Raw genomic sequence first — 14,914 nt, 5'->3', positions numbered from 1 at the left:
GCAGGAAAAGCAGCAGGGATGTCTGCAGGGATGTCTGCAGGTGATCCGAACTCTGCCCTCAACTTCAAGTGTCACTGCACTAAATCGGGAGATACTGGTTGGGGAGTAAACTGGCCCAGCCACTAGCACTGTCACAGAATGTGTGTTTTTAAAAAACAGAACAAAAGGCAAACAGGTTAATTATGAACCCTTCTTTTCAGAAGCAGACCAGGATTAAAAAAAAAAAAAAAAATCCCGGAAAATTAAAAAGTTTAAACCCTCCATCTAAAAAAAAAGTTTATACAGATGTGCTGCGAGTAATCCCCACGCGGGTCTGAGCAGCACCTTACAGTACAGACTAAGACTTGAAGAGCTGATCTCACATTGGAAGTCTTTTAATTTAAAAGAAAAAAAAAAAAAAGTGGCTCTGGCTGGGGTGACACGAAGGGGACACTTGAAACACTTCAGAGCACAAGGCAGATGCGGGGCTGGCAGCCTCCAGGCCGTGGAGCGGAGTACCAGGAAAGGGGCACTTCATGCACAAAATGTATTTTACAAAATACAGATAAAAAAAAAAAAAAAAAAAAAAAACAAAAAGAGCAAAAAAAGCCAACAACAACGAAAAAAGAAAAAATCATCCCACCTTGCACTAAATCGCAGCACTCTGAACACTTGCTCTGCCCCATGCCTGGTGTGAGGGAGGAGGCATGGAAATGGGAAGGGGAGGGAAATCCAGGTCTCAGTCTGCTTTAGGGAATTGCTCTGGCAGGGCCCTCGTCAGTCATCTGATGTCGGACACAGAGCTCTCGGAGTACGGCGTGCTCATCACCGGGGTGCCGTTGTTGGCCAGACAGCCTTGCCTCAAGGTCTCAAAATACGAGGCCTGCACTGGTTTATGATACTGCAGAACTTTTATGGCATCCTCTATCTTAAACCATTCCCTTTTCCTTCCTGGGGGCAAAGAGAGAAATCAGTAGATGCAACAGAATGATGTTTTCTGATCTCAAGGGCCTCCCCCTCCAACCCCACACTGACAGCTCCCCATCCCCAGGGACAGGTGTTTGTTTAGGGCAGTACATCCCCCGTCTCACATTTCTTAATTAAAAAAAAACCCATTATTTTGCTATTTCTGCAATTTCTAGTCAAGCCAGATGCTCATTTCAAGACAACTCACAACACACACACCAAGCACCACCCAATTTCCATCAGTTTGCAGATGGACTTCAGTTTCCTGTGGACAGCTCTCAGTTCTTACTCTTTCCATGAAGAGCCTGAGGGGAGTCACGTTCCATTTGCTGCAGTGCAGTCACAAACCTTGTGGCAACAACAGGTTCATTTCCACTTGGGAATCCAATTGAAACACAAAGGTTTCAAAGGTAACAGGGAATGATTAACCCACACTGCTCACATGTATCTCCTCTAGTCTCAGACAGGACAGTTCTTCATCTTTGCTTGGTACCATTCAGTGCAAGAATTAAACACAAAATTGCTGCAGAGGCAGCTGGACACTTACTTGGCTTCTCCTGGGCCACAGAGGTGACAAATCATCCATTTCACAACAATATTTTTTTTCCCAAGCAACCAAAGGACACACCACTGCAACTCTTCCCAATGACACTCCCACAGACTCCGGGTCCCAGAGGGATGCTGAGCTGCCCTGTGCTTTGCTTCCATCAGTTAATGCAGCATGCACCAAGCTTACCAATATTGACAGAGTCCTCCCAGTCCTCCAACACTTCGGTGACGATGAGTACGTAAACATAAGTCCTGTGCTTCCTGTCCCGGTTCTGGAAGGCAAAGGGGACAGAGTAACCACCAGCCAACAGCAACAACAAACCTTTCTAGGCAGGAGGGCACTGGGCTGCTGCAAACTGCCCACCTTGGATGCAGCTCCTCCCACAGCACAGCTCGTTCTTAGCTACTGAAAACTGCTGTGTTTTAAATCAGAGAGGTCTGACAGTGTTGATAGGGACACCCAAAAGTGCAGTTCTTGATCTGTGGAGCAGTGGTTTGTGGACTGATGTGCTTACAAATTACTTCTTCAGCTGGGAAGGTTTTGACCTATTTCACATGAGTTTGAAGGAGTCAGTGCCAGAACAACAGCAAGAGCTGTGCCTGGTACCTGCTGACTGTGCCAGCTGTGGCTGTGAGTGCCACAAATGAAGGGGGGACCCCACTCCCCAGCTTTTGGCAGCACCAAGAATATTCAGCCACACCAGTTATCACCAGTGATTTCACTGAAGTGCCCATTGCAAAGATCAGAATTGCTGAACAGCTGTGTTTTTATTTAACACCAAGTCTCACTCCACAACCCTGCAGAGCCATTGTTACTCCAAGATGATTTTTTGCAACAAAATTTCAGTGTCCACGTCTGAAACTTACCTCAAAAATTCCCACTAATCTTCCTAACGTCCCTTTCACTCCAGCCTAGGGAAGTTCAAAGAGAAAAGAAACGTGTTTTAACAACAGCTCAGTACGTGTTTCCTACTTGTTGTGCAGGACCAGTTCCTTCAGGACAGGAAGAAAATGCTCTAAAATTCTGCTTGTCTTAAACCAACACAGTCACAAGGCAAAAAACAGAAATGTATCCTGAGTGCTCAACATCCAAGCATTCCCAGGGTTTTTTTCTCTTGTTTTCCTACATTCAAACAATTTTGAATTCAATCTGGGGGAAGAAGAAATATTTGAGGAGTTACTCCTTGCATACCAATACAGTCCTCGTGACCAGAATCTCCTCTGAAGGTTATTACAGCCTGAGCAAGGGGAATATTGGCTTTGGGGTTTGGCAGTTTTACCCCTTCAAAATCAAAGTTCAAGGAAATAAAGTATGTGTAAGACATTCACTTACACCCCAGAGTGATGTGACAGCTCCCAGGTATTTCAGGGGTGTCCTGCACACACCTGAAACAAGCCAATATAAACACAAAATGCCATGATGTGGCCCTGGCAGCAGGAACCAGAGAGGTTTGGATATAACACAAAGGGCAGATGCACGCTGAAATAAAGCTCTTGAATCAAGCAGAGACACAAACCAAGAGATCTAAGCAACAGTTTTGTCTGTTTGAATACTACTGAGGATGTACCACTCCATCACATTTGGTGTTCCTTTTGGCACCTCTCTGCTGGCTCCCTCCCCACCCTCCTCAGCTCTCTGTGCAAAATCCCGGCCCACTCTCCTGCCCTTGCTTTATATTCCCTCTGTTTTATGCCTGTAAATGGTTGGAACTCAAGTGCTACAGACAAGATGAGATCTTGCTCCATGATTTAACAGGTCTGAACCAACCCACACAGCCTGGCACACGACCCAGCCACAACTGGGAGGTAGAGTCGGCTCCGTCTCCAGCAGCTGGAACACATCCCATGAACAGCCCAGGGAAATTGTGCCTCTTGCAGATGAGATACAGAGATATGATTATGCCAGGCTTCTTTTTTTAAAACAAAAAATGTTTGAGTCACATTAATGCTAAGACAAATTCTCTGTCCTACTGACCAGCTGATGCACAGTCTTGTGCTGTCAGAAAGGAAGAACCTTCTTTAATGAGACAATTTTCCTGGTTAAGTTCCAGCCTATTGCATGAACAGGTACCAGAGAATCCAGCCAGAGAACACCTCACTCCTGCTGCCAGGCTGCTGATGTGGAACTGCCCCAGGAACAAAGGGTTTAGAGCTCCCTCACTACCAGCAGTCACAGAAATCAAGAATTTTTTTGGTAACGCACTCACTGAGCTCCACTTCTAGGAAGTGAATCAACTGAATCTCCCATTTCACTTTTGGACACAAGCTTTATTGTCCCACCAGTATTTGTGACATCCTGCTGGGCCCAGAGGTGCCTCAGTGCCTGTGACTCTGGGGCTATTTCTGGAGCGAGCAGCAGCCCCATGGAGGAGCAGCAATTCCATGCAGGTCGGTGCCCGCTGACCTTTGAAGATTCCACCTCCTCTGCCAACCCTGCTGACCTGGCCTCAGCCCTCTCCCAAGGCATCTGGAATGTAAATGCTTCAAATGCATTTCCCTCAAGGAACTCCTTCAGCACTGGGATTTATTTTTAGCTCAGCCATGTTCAACAGGCAGCAGAAACACAGGGAGGAACTGGAGGCTTCCACCTTCACAACATACGGACATGAATGCATTAAAAGGTGAAGCAGAATCAAATATTTCTGGAAAATAACTGTCTTAAACCAATGCTTCACTGGTTTCTGGAAAAGGTTGTTGAATTTCTGCTCTCCCTACCTGTAGGCACTGAATCAGAAGCCAGGGATTTTGTTGTGATGGTTTAGTGAACTCTCAAGTCTGACTAGAAATAAATTTATCTCCAGGCAACTGGCCAACCTGGAGACGAAGGATGAATTCTGCTCAAGCAGCCTCCCAGGCAGTTTATCCCAGCTCTAGAACTGTGCTGGAAGTAGCAGAGGGAGGTGAGGAGCCCTTCCTTCTGTGCTGGTAAAGAGAGACGATGGAAATAATGCTGTGTTCAAACCAGGATCCTCCTGCTCTGTCCTGCCTGGTCTTATTTGCCCAAAAAGGCACAAAAAACGATGCCAAGACAAACATGTCTTGTAGGAAAATCATGTTGAATTATCATCACACAAATGGAGAAAGCTCTGAGCTTTGCTTCACACACAAACTTCTCATGTGCAGTTGTAAATGGCGACACAAAAGAATGGTTTAGTTAAAAAAAAAACACATTGGGTTGATTTTATAAAGCAAGTTCTTACCAAAGCCTGCAAAACACATCAGCCACTGCTCCTGGGGGCCAATGCCTCTCTCAGCCCGTTTTCCAGTGGATTTTAAACACAACATACAGGACACCCAACACCAACAGGATTGTCATACACTTGTTTCTGATAGCGCACTAAATCCCCACACCAACAGGAGAGTTGGTCTCTGTACAATGGCACAAACAAGCATCAAAGTGGAATTCACAGTTTCACACAGATTTCCAACATAGAAGCTGCCCCAAGACACCTGAGAAAATAACCTACAGCTGTTATCACTGACAAGTCAAGCTTGGTAACCAGCAAGGCTCCTCTCTGGGCAAGCTCCCCATCTCCTCCTTCATATGGGCAAGAAAATTTTCTTCAAGAGTTAAAGCCCAGTCCCAGGCTCACCCAGGACTGCAGCAGGGTCTGAATCTTAATTTGCAGCAGATGACTCAGGAATTTTCTCCTCGATGGTAAATTAATGGCCCTCCTGGGTCAGACCAGTGAGTGAGGCAGAGGCAGCACAATTGATTTTGTGCCCCTCTAAGCACTGGAAGTGCTGCAATCCTCCAAGTACATGGAGAATCCCAGGAGGATCCCAGGAGGATGGTCCTGAACCCATCAGCAGGAGTAGGAGAGCACCAGCACCAACTGCAGGTGTGGAAACAAAGCAAGACAATCACACAACAGGATTCCCCGGGAAAGGCACACTCAGGTACAAGAGGACACACAGAGCTGGCAAAATGAGCTTATCCCCTGCTCTGCTGATCTAAATCAGCATCCAGGGTCCAGGGGAGGAGGAAAAGGGAGCTCTGGCAAGAGCACATCAGCCACAGGCACTGCCAGAGCCAGCTGCCTGCCCAGCACACACTTCAAACCCCCAGTGCACCCAGAGGGGTGGGCTGGGAGCTCAGGACAAGGAACAAAAACCTGGAGGAAATGAAGCTTTACTAGTTCTGCTGCTCATGGAACAACTTGTTTTAATAAAGAAAAATTACTGAAGCCATCCAAGAACAGCAGGTTCAGGTTTCAAAGCTGAAAATAAGTTGGGGTCAGATGCAAAAAGCAGCCTGCAGCAACACCATCTGTTCCTCGGGACAGCTTTTATTTCCTTCCATCTGAGCTAAGGAAAATGTGGGTTGGAATTTCAGCTATTTTACTTTGCTCTATTAGGCTCAAAGCCTGCATCTACTACAGATTACTGCTGGGCAAGAGAACTGTGGTGGAACACCCAAATCTTTGCTCTAAGACCTGCACTACTGAAGGTGCAAATCCCACGCAGGAGAGCTGTGGACATGTTTGGAGGATGCTGATTCCAGGCCAGCTGGGCAAACTCTGCTGTCTCAGAGAGGGCCAGACTCATTCATCTAATTTGGTACTGCACGACACCTTTATTTGATTCTACACTTGGGAAATAGAAATGAAATTCCATATCAGAATGAAGAACTTTCAGATACTGCAATCGTTTTTGTGAAGTCTGAGTATACAGGGTAAGGGACAGTGACTTTGAGCCACCTCTTGCACTGGGTATGACCAGCTAGGAGGGGTTCAAAGGCCATCACCTCATCATTCAGCTGTTGGCCCTGCAGTACTTAAAAAAAAATCTTCCTATTTTAGCACTGAAAGATATCAATATCTGTGTTCCAAATCACTAACAAAATACATGAGACAGGAAAGATTATCTATAAAGCATGTTTAGAAGAGGAAAAAAAAAATGTTCCAGCAACCAGATCAAAGTACTGCCATGATGGACTATTCTTGATATTGGCACCAATTGCCTGTTTGATCACAGATCAAGCACAGATTATCTGGCTTTTGACTCCCATGAAAAAAGAACAACCAACGCTCCTGCAGTGTTATAAAATTTGACATTTACTAAGTATTTAAAGGTCAGGATGTGAAGAATGCTCTAAGTGAAAAAGGAACTGGTGCTGAGTGTCACAGATGAGTGTGGAGGCTTTTTTCAAAGTCACTCTATAATAAGTTTAAGGCATCTATTTCTAAACCCTGATGTTCACCAGTTGCTCACACCCATAAAAACCCCTTACTCCTAAGCAAAGAACACACTCCATGAGCACCACGACCTGTTTGAAAAGGGCACACACCTTCCACAAGGTGAACTTTAGAACACACGTGGAGTCCCCAGCTCTGTAAGACTGACTACAGCACTTCTCAGTAACCTGTCAAAAATAAGAGGTTTCTTCTGAAGAGGCTGCTCTGACCCAGAGCTGCTGTGTGTCTGCTGTCACTCTGCACAAACAATGCCCAACAACTCCAGTCACTTCCAATTTCATGCAGACAACAGGGAGCAAGACAAGTGTTGGTACCTGTCTACTTTAATACTTGTGCTGGTACAGACTAATAGAGATAAGGACTACCTCAAACTAGGACAAGGACTTGAACTCAAACTGGGACAGAGGGATCACAGCCTTCACTCAGAATCAACATTTCATTTTGGAACAGAAAGAGGGAAAAGTTAGGTAACTTTAGATGACAATTATTTCTGCAATAACATGGATAAACCCAAACACATACACAGTAAAATTAAAACGGTGAATGCAGAAGTTAAAATTGTTGTTTAGGGAAGCATGTTTTGGAAAAAAAAATGCACACCATGCAAAAGAGAATGAATTGAGAAGAGACAGTCTATTGTCATGCTCAAAAGCCACAAGCAACAGGAAGGATCACAAGTTCTTACAGCTCTTCCAACCGGCTCTTATTAAAAATTGGAAAAGGCATACCAAAGTCAAGGAGAGAAACCCCACACATTTCTCCCACAGATTTGAGCAGCATTGCTCATTGCCATAGGGGAAACTGGATTTTCCCTCTCCCACCTCAAGCAACAAACTGGAACTGCTCAGCTAACCTGTGTCCCCATGACTGGCTGTCTCAGGAGAGAAGCAAAGACCTCAAACCTACTCAGAAATCAGCCTCAGTTCTAAACAACCCCACAACACCTGGATTCACATGGAAGGGAGGGCAAGGATTCCCAGCAGCCCCCTGAAACTCTTCCTGCCAAACCAACAGCATGAACTGGGAAGATGGGCACTCCTGTTTTTCCCAACACTCCAACAACATCCCCCCTGCACCCAGCAAAGAGCTCCAAACAGCTCGAGGCCGGGGATGTGGGGGTAATTCTGTGTGCAGAGCCTCAGCAGCAGCACATGAGCACAGCCCAAAGGGGGAAAGCCTCACAGCCCTAAAGCTCTGCCAGCACCACTGCCACTGCTGTTCATGTCAGACAGCTCCGCATCAGCTCCTCCACCTGCAGCACCCAAGGCTGGGGGTGCCCAGGTGAGCTGGGGGTGAGCCTGGGGTGAGACAAGGGTGCTCAAGTGAGCCAGGGGTGCTCAAGTGAGCCGGGGGTGCCCAGCTGATTCCCAGGTGCTCCCGGTGCTCCGAGCTGCTGCAGCTCCGTGCTGGGAGCAGCCGGGCAGAGGTGCCTCGCTGGGCAGAGCTCACCCCTGCCAGGCTGCCAGGGCTTGAGTTACACTGGCAGCGGGCAGGGCTCCACGTGAGCAGGGAACACCAGCCGAGGAGCGGGATTATCTCAGCCAGCCCAAACCAGTTCCTGCGCGGCCGCAGCCGTGCCAGGGCTCCCTTCCAGGCAGCGCTGTCATGGAAAGAGCGCGGCTCTCCCAGGGCGCCGCTGCCCGCGCAGGGAGTGCCCCTGCACATTTATTTTAAGGGTTGAGAGGCAAAGCTCTGCACCTCCTGAATGAACCCTGGACTTCTGTATCGCATCGCCTCATTATTAATAATGCTTGGGCTGAAAAGCAGGAGTCTGCAGCTAAAAATATTTCTATTGTTCTGGTTACACTCACTTTGGCTTGTAAAGCAGTTGAAAGATTGCCGAGTTACTGGAAAAGCAGGAGCTGGGTTACAAGCTGGAAATAAAATTTGCAAGAAGCAATTCCCAGTATTAGAGGGACCTAAAGAGACTTAAAAAAATAAACTTTGACCTGTATAATCTCTTTCTGATAAACTGCTAGATTATTAAAACATCCAAAGAGAAACATGCAGCTTGAGATCTGCCACATTTGGTTAGTCCAACAGTCTGAATATTCAGAGTTGCATTAGACAGCAGCATGTACTTCCAAATAATTCAGGAAAAAACCTGCATAGACCAGACAATTCAAAAAAACAGCTATAGGAGAAGCTTCTTCCCAAGTCCCATCAATTAGCTCTTGCTTTCTGTTCTGCACAGAGCCCAAAGATTTATAACCCTCTCAAAAGCATTTTTAATCCTGCCTTATGTAACTGTGAACCTACTTGGCCCTTCCATCTATAATCATGCAGTCATTTCTGAACCTAAGCATCTCCCCAGTTGGTTAATATTCAGAAGCAAATTCTAAAGACATGTTTTACATACACTGCAGTCAACTGCTATTTACTGCCTTTACACTTCTTATGAAGAAAAAAATTGTTCTTCCAGCAGCTTTAAGAGAAAAATGTGCCTTCTCCCTACAGCCCATTGATCTGTGTTTGATCTGCTGTTTGATCTCCTTCCTGAAAGAGCTTCAAGCAAAAAAGAGAAAAGAAACCAACCAACCCATGCACACTTTAGAAACTGCTGCTGGTAACTTATGGCCAATTTCACTTATTCACATAAACCTCACTGTGTATTCTAAACCAAAAACATACCTAGGTCCCTATATTTTGATTGCTTTTAGCGGCTCCTAGGGGTTTATTTCTACCTTCTACCCAAGTACTAGACAGGTCCACAAAGGCACAGCTGAATTTTGAAGGTCTCTTACAGAGAAAATGAAGCAGAGACTATATATACACTGAAGTGACTAGAGCTGAACTTTATTTTCAGTTAAAGGTATCAGGCAAGGACAAGCTCATTCCAACTGAGAGGTTTAATTACATTCCCATGTTCTCTTATTTAGGACTCCGTTTTCCTCCCACGTGGGATGGGGATATCACCAGTGACCCCATCTGCCTCTCCACCTCGAGGAGAAGAAGGAAGAGTGATGCAAACAAACCCAGAGAAGCCGGGCTAACAGGGCAGGGTGAAGGCACTCACCTCCTCACAGACCTCGCGCACGGCGGCCACGCCGGGCTCCTCCTCGGGCTCCATGCCACCCCCGGGGACAATCCATCGGTCTGGATGGCGACTACTGCTCACCAGCAGCACCTGTGAAGAGCAGTGACAGTTGATGGGGCACCCCCATTGCTCCCCTTCAGACACCCCCAGACACGACCCACCCAAGGCAGGGCCTTGCCACTGCTCGCTTCTCCCTCGGCCCCGTCCACACAGCCGTGGAAATTCCAGCAGCAGTGACACCGAGGCACTCCTACACTCTGTGTTACCTCAGCCACCGCCTCTCCCTGCTCTGATGCATTGCAGGAGAAACTGTCCTTGCACACCAAAACACTCATTAGCTCTGGGCACAGCATCACCCACAGTGTGAGTTCACTGCAGAGTCCCCACAGCTCAGGATATACCCCAGAAAACAACACAAATGCACAGATGCTGCTCAGCACCTCCACCCTTTGCAGAAGTACCTCCATTTAATTCTCCTGGTGCCTTTGGCCTTGCCTGTCCCTGCAGTTCTGTCACTAACAACACAGACAGTCCAGGAACTCCCACTGCACTATTTATGTGCAATTGTCTGAGCACAGATTTTCAGCCCCACTCTTTGTCACTTCTTTTGCAGTAGGCACTGAGGATTCAGCTCTGGAGCCAGCACTTGGTTACTTTTGGTTTAGAGGAGGTGGTTTAATGAGGTAAAAGCAAAATAAAAGCCTATATTAAACCTATTAAACTTAAAGCCCCCTAGGAAAGGGCAGCACGGAAGGACAGACTTTTGTGAATGAGAAAAATGGTTCAACCCTCTTCCCGGAGGGATTTACCATACACATGCTTTGGGGTAGGTTTTCTTGAAACAGTATTTTTTATTCCAGGGTAATTCTGCTCTGGAGAAGTTCAGGTTCTGATTTGCCACCTCCCAGCAAGACAAGTTCTAACTAACACTCTCAACTGACTACAGACTGTCCCAAAGAACAGTGAGATGCTGTGCTTATTAAATCTACTTGCAATACACCCATGAGCAGAGATGGAAACTTAAAACAACACTAATGCTGTTGTCCAGCTCTCTAAACAAAGCTCGTTCATTAGAGTCATCCTGCTGTACTTCATCATTTCACGGGCACAAAGCTCAGAGCCAAAGCGACTTGCTCCAGAAACTTTCCAACATACCAGTCCAATTAGGTTCCAGGCCAGCTGTAACAGTGTCAGACATTTGGGAGTTACACTGTGGAGACACTGAAATCCCAGGCTTTACTGGGGAAACAGTGATTTGCCAGTAGGATATGAAAAGATTTGCACAAATTACCCAAAGGAATCTACCTACAGAATTCAAACTTCCAAAACAAAAACAAGCACAAGATTTCCAGGATTTTTCAGCTGGTTTATCTTGAAAATTCTCTGACCAAATTCATATTGGAAACAAATGAAGGTGCATGAGCACCTCAGTTCCACAGTTCCAAGTGGGATGGTGCCTGTCCCATCCTGTGGCCAGGCTGTGGCAGAACAGCATTTGCTTTACAGTGACATCCCAAGTGTTTGGCCCTCTCCAAGAGGAAGGCAGAATTCCTTTCCTCCAGGCATCCAGTCCATGTAAAACTCCACCAGAAAGCCAAGCCTAAATAGGGAATGTAAACTTCATTCATCCTCAGAGCTCTTGGGACAGCAGCCAGTCCCTGCCAGGCTCCCCAGCCACCGCACTTTGCCACTGTGCCTCTTCCCAGCACAGTACTTGACTTCTACTCCATCCCCACTCATCATCCAAAAGAGTCTGGACTCAAATTCCTGACTCCAGGTCAGTTGGTGATTCTGAGGACAAAGCTAAAAGAGCAGGAACAGCCATTTCAAGTGCACCTTTGCTGCCAGGTAAGGAAGCACCAGCTCTGCCACTTCCCATTGCAATTCAGAGCTTCAGCTCAAGGGGGAAAAAAGCAGAAAAATATAAAAAAACCTCCAAAGAACCAGAACTTTGAAACTCAGCAGAGCACATCTCACAGCCCTGAACTCCTGCCACCTTCCAGGCGTGAGAACAAGGATCTGCTATGGAACCCTGGACACAGACTGCTCCAGGAAACCTGCTCAGGCTGAGACAATGCCTCTGCAACGCACCAGGAGGAACTTCTGGGTGCAAACAATGGTTTGAGGCAAAGTAAATTAACTTCAGCTGCTCTGGCAGTTGAGCATTTTCTGAATAGAATTAACATGAACAACCCTTGCTGGGAAGGAAAAACCTGTCATTCTCACACTTTTATGTAATCAGACTATTTCCTGTTTAATAAAAAGGAAATCCCATCAAGAGAGTGCAGGAAACAAGCCCTACAAGGTCATTCTTTTAAAACAACTTCAAACAGGATATTGCTACCAATGAGCTCTCCCAAGACAAAGGGGCTGAGTTCCAAAGGAGGGGGAGACATTGCTGTGTTGGAAAAAACCCACACTTCCAACACCAGCCCTGGATCCAGATACATGCAATGCATTCAGAGAGATCAAGGAAAACGTTGTCATCATCCAAATCCCAAAAAGGTTTGGGTTGGAAGGGACCTTGAAGCCCATCTCATTCCATTCCCTACCACCTTCCAGTAGAGCAGCCCAGGGTACAGCTGGCTTTTTAGCTCATTAACTTCTTTATTACATAAATAACTTTTATTTTAATACATTCTAAGTACTTAATTTAATCTAAACAGCCATCAAAAAATAAACCAAAATTTAGTTATGTTTTTAAATCAGGCTAGAACACGTAGGAAGGTCAGATATTTCCATTTTATCCTTGCCAGGCAACTGTGTTTAAAATGGCTACTGAGACTCTTGGCCTGCCAGGAATTTTGGAGTTGGATTTTGGAGCCACATCCTGCAGACTTTTTGGAAAAGCATTTGCAGGTAATACACATGTCACATGGCCAAGTTGTGTTTTCCAGGATTTCAAAGACAATTATGTCATTTCAAAGCAGGGAAATGAGCAACACAAGCTTCTCTGGCAAGGCAGGAGGTGGCCCTGCTGAAACTCTCCCACAAAATCCCCCACAAAAGAGAAAGTTTAGAAAAATAAGCCAAGTTTGAAGTGTGCAGCAGGGGCTCGAAGCAGAGCCTCAAGGCAAGAACCTTCAAAGCTGCACACAACAAACAAACCCAAACAAACCTGAGCAGTACTAACCCTGCCTGGAGGAGACAGGAAACACACCAAGACATCTAAGGCTGCCCAAACAGCCACATGGAATAAGGAGCTCCATGGGAAAACGGGTAAAGAGTTTGTTCCTGGGATAAATCTGGGCATCCCCCATACACAACACTTTAAAACAACCAACACAAACCTGCTGTATCCACATGGAGGGGTTTTTCTGTCTTCTTTTCACAGGAATAATGGGGCTCTGCAAAGCAAGAACTGGGAAACCAGGTTCAGGCAGAGAATTAACTCTGCAATTGTGGATCAGAGGAGCAGAGATTCCCAGGTTCTCCCATGCTATGGTGGATTTAAACAACATCCACCACCCATAAATAAAACAAGAGCAGCTCCACCACAAGGAACACGATTCCTTGAAAGAGGCTCCACAGCAGCACTCAAGCAGACAGAAAGGGCCACAGCCCTGTGAGGAGCTGGGCCACAGCATGGGTAGAAAATGAGCTGAGAACCTTCCAGACTTCCAGGAAAAGTCAGTGCTACCCACCTGTGCCAGCCAGGGCCCGGCAAGCTGGCAGCCAGCACAGGGAACAGCAGGCAAGATGTTAAATCCAGGGTCTGGCCCAGCAGCCTCCTGCTGCCAGGAGCTGATCCATAGCTGCTGGCTCCTGACACTGCCTTACAAGCTTCCCCTCAATATTTTCAAGCTTTCCCTCAATATTGACATGCTTTCTATCAATACTGTCGTGCTTTGTATCAACATTAAGCTATAAATCACATCGTTTGCACAGCAACTGAAGCACAAACCTCCCGGCATTGCACCTCATTTCCCACTCCAGCATCATTTATCAGAGCACAGCCTGCAAGGAAACTCTGCTGCCGCAGAGGCTGCAGGAGCTGGGAGGAGAAGATGGCTGACTGCAAGGCTTTTGCTGTTCAATCTGCCTTTGTCTCAAAGTTTCAGTTTAAAACCAGCGTGTTCTCAGGAGCTGAGCTGTGCTCCCATGTGCCCCATGGCCAGGCAGATCCCAGAGCTGGTGCTGTGTCCAGCATAACAAACACCTTGGGTGTTTCACTGCAAATTCACAAAATTCTCCCAATCCCTAAATATCAGTCCTGTAATGCTTTTCTACCTGACAAAAGTGGGATGTTCATCTGTCCACACCAAATCACTTTAAGCCCTATGATCAGCAAGGGGTGAGAACTGGAGGAGTAGGGGGAGAAGAGGGACACTGCTGTCACCAAAGCTGTGCAAAATTAATCTCATTTCCCTGGCAGCAACACAGCCTCGATGACTCCCCAGCAAATCACGTGTTTTGCCAAACTGCAAAGGCAGTTTGCCCCAGGGTGCACGCCAGGGCTTACGGGAGGGCTTCTCCCACCCTCTTGCTATTCCAGGCACGTTCTGGAGCTCGCACATGGTAGGAGTGAATCCAGCCGGTGGTCAGCAGGGCTACAGCCCGCCCTGCACCTGCCAGGGTCAGCAGCTGGGACCACAACACACACTCTCACCAGAAATCCCTCCCTGCCCATAACAGCCTGTCCTGCCAGGAGCATTCCAGCTCCTCAACAGGATATGTTTCCTTAGACAAGTGTTATTTTTGCACATGCACCTGCACCAGGCTCCGTGGGATAATGGGATTTAACTGATAACGAGGGATCCAGGAGCTGGAGGTGGCAAATTCACGACAGGACGGTGCAAAAGGGAAGGGATTTGTACTAGAGAACTTGACAAAAGTAAAGCACAAGTTTTGGAATGGGAGCAAGAGGTGAACTGGAAAGAGTTCAAGTCATTTCAAGTGCTTGGATCGCACCTACAGTCCCATAACCAGAGAGGAAAAAATACAGCAGATTCTGTTGGTTTTTAGGCTGCTGGTTAGAATAACAATAATAAATCACCGTGCTGCTGCTCTGGCTCCAGAGCTCCACAGGTCCTGTTACTGCTACTGCAGTGCTCCTGCTGCTTCAGAGCCACTGCCTGCTACCAGGGAAGAACACAATCCCAAGTCCTCCCCCTCCAGCGAAATTATGGTTTAGATAACCACAGAAATTATCTGCAACATGCCTTCCCATGCTTCAGGAGCAGCT

General features: G+C 46.8%; 1 protein-coding gene across 3 annotated transcripts in view; it reads right to left on the bottom strand.

The window, feature by feature from the left end:
- The window catches only part of LOC102035887 (diphosphoinositol polyphosphate phosphohydrolase 1), a 20,812-nt gene continuing 5,898 nt past the window's right edge, over positions 1–14,914 (bottom strand). Inside the window, exons 2-6 of one of the 3 annotated variants that reach the window (XR_004082547.1) lie at positions 9,709–9,819; positions 2,362–2,406; positions 1,682–1,766; positions 623–930; positions 1–79 (exon numbers count right to left, since the gene is read on the bottom strand). Coding sequence is in view for 2 of the 3 variants with exons in the window: in XM_005428905.3 (XP_005428962.1) it covers positions 761–930; positions 1,682–1,766; positions 2,362–2,406; positions 9,709–9,819 (411 nt within the window). In the remaining variant the exon portion in view is untranslated. Of the gene's footprint in view, positions 931–1,681; positions 1,767–2,361; positions 2,407–9,708; positions 9,820–14,914 lie in introns of all 3 variants that reach the window. The other 2 variants (XM_005428905.3, XM_031063539.1) reach the window with 2 other exon arrangements.

This window comes from Geospiza fortis, unplaced genomic scaffold (genome assembly GCF_000277835.1).
Source record: "Geospiza fortis unplaced genomic scaffold, GeoFor_1.0 scaffold14, whole genome shotgun sequence".
Taxonomy (NCBI): Eukaryota; Metazoa; Chordata; class Aves; order Passeriformes; family Thraupidae; genus Geospiza; species Geospiza fortis.
This window is presented reverse-complemented; position numbering and strand designations above follow the sequence as displayed.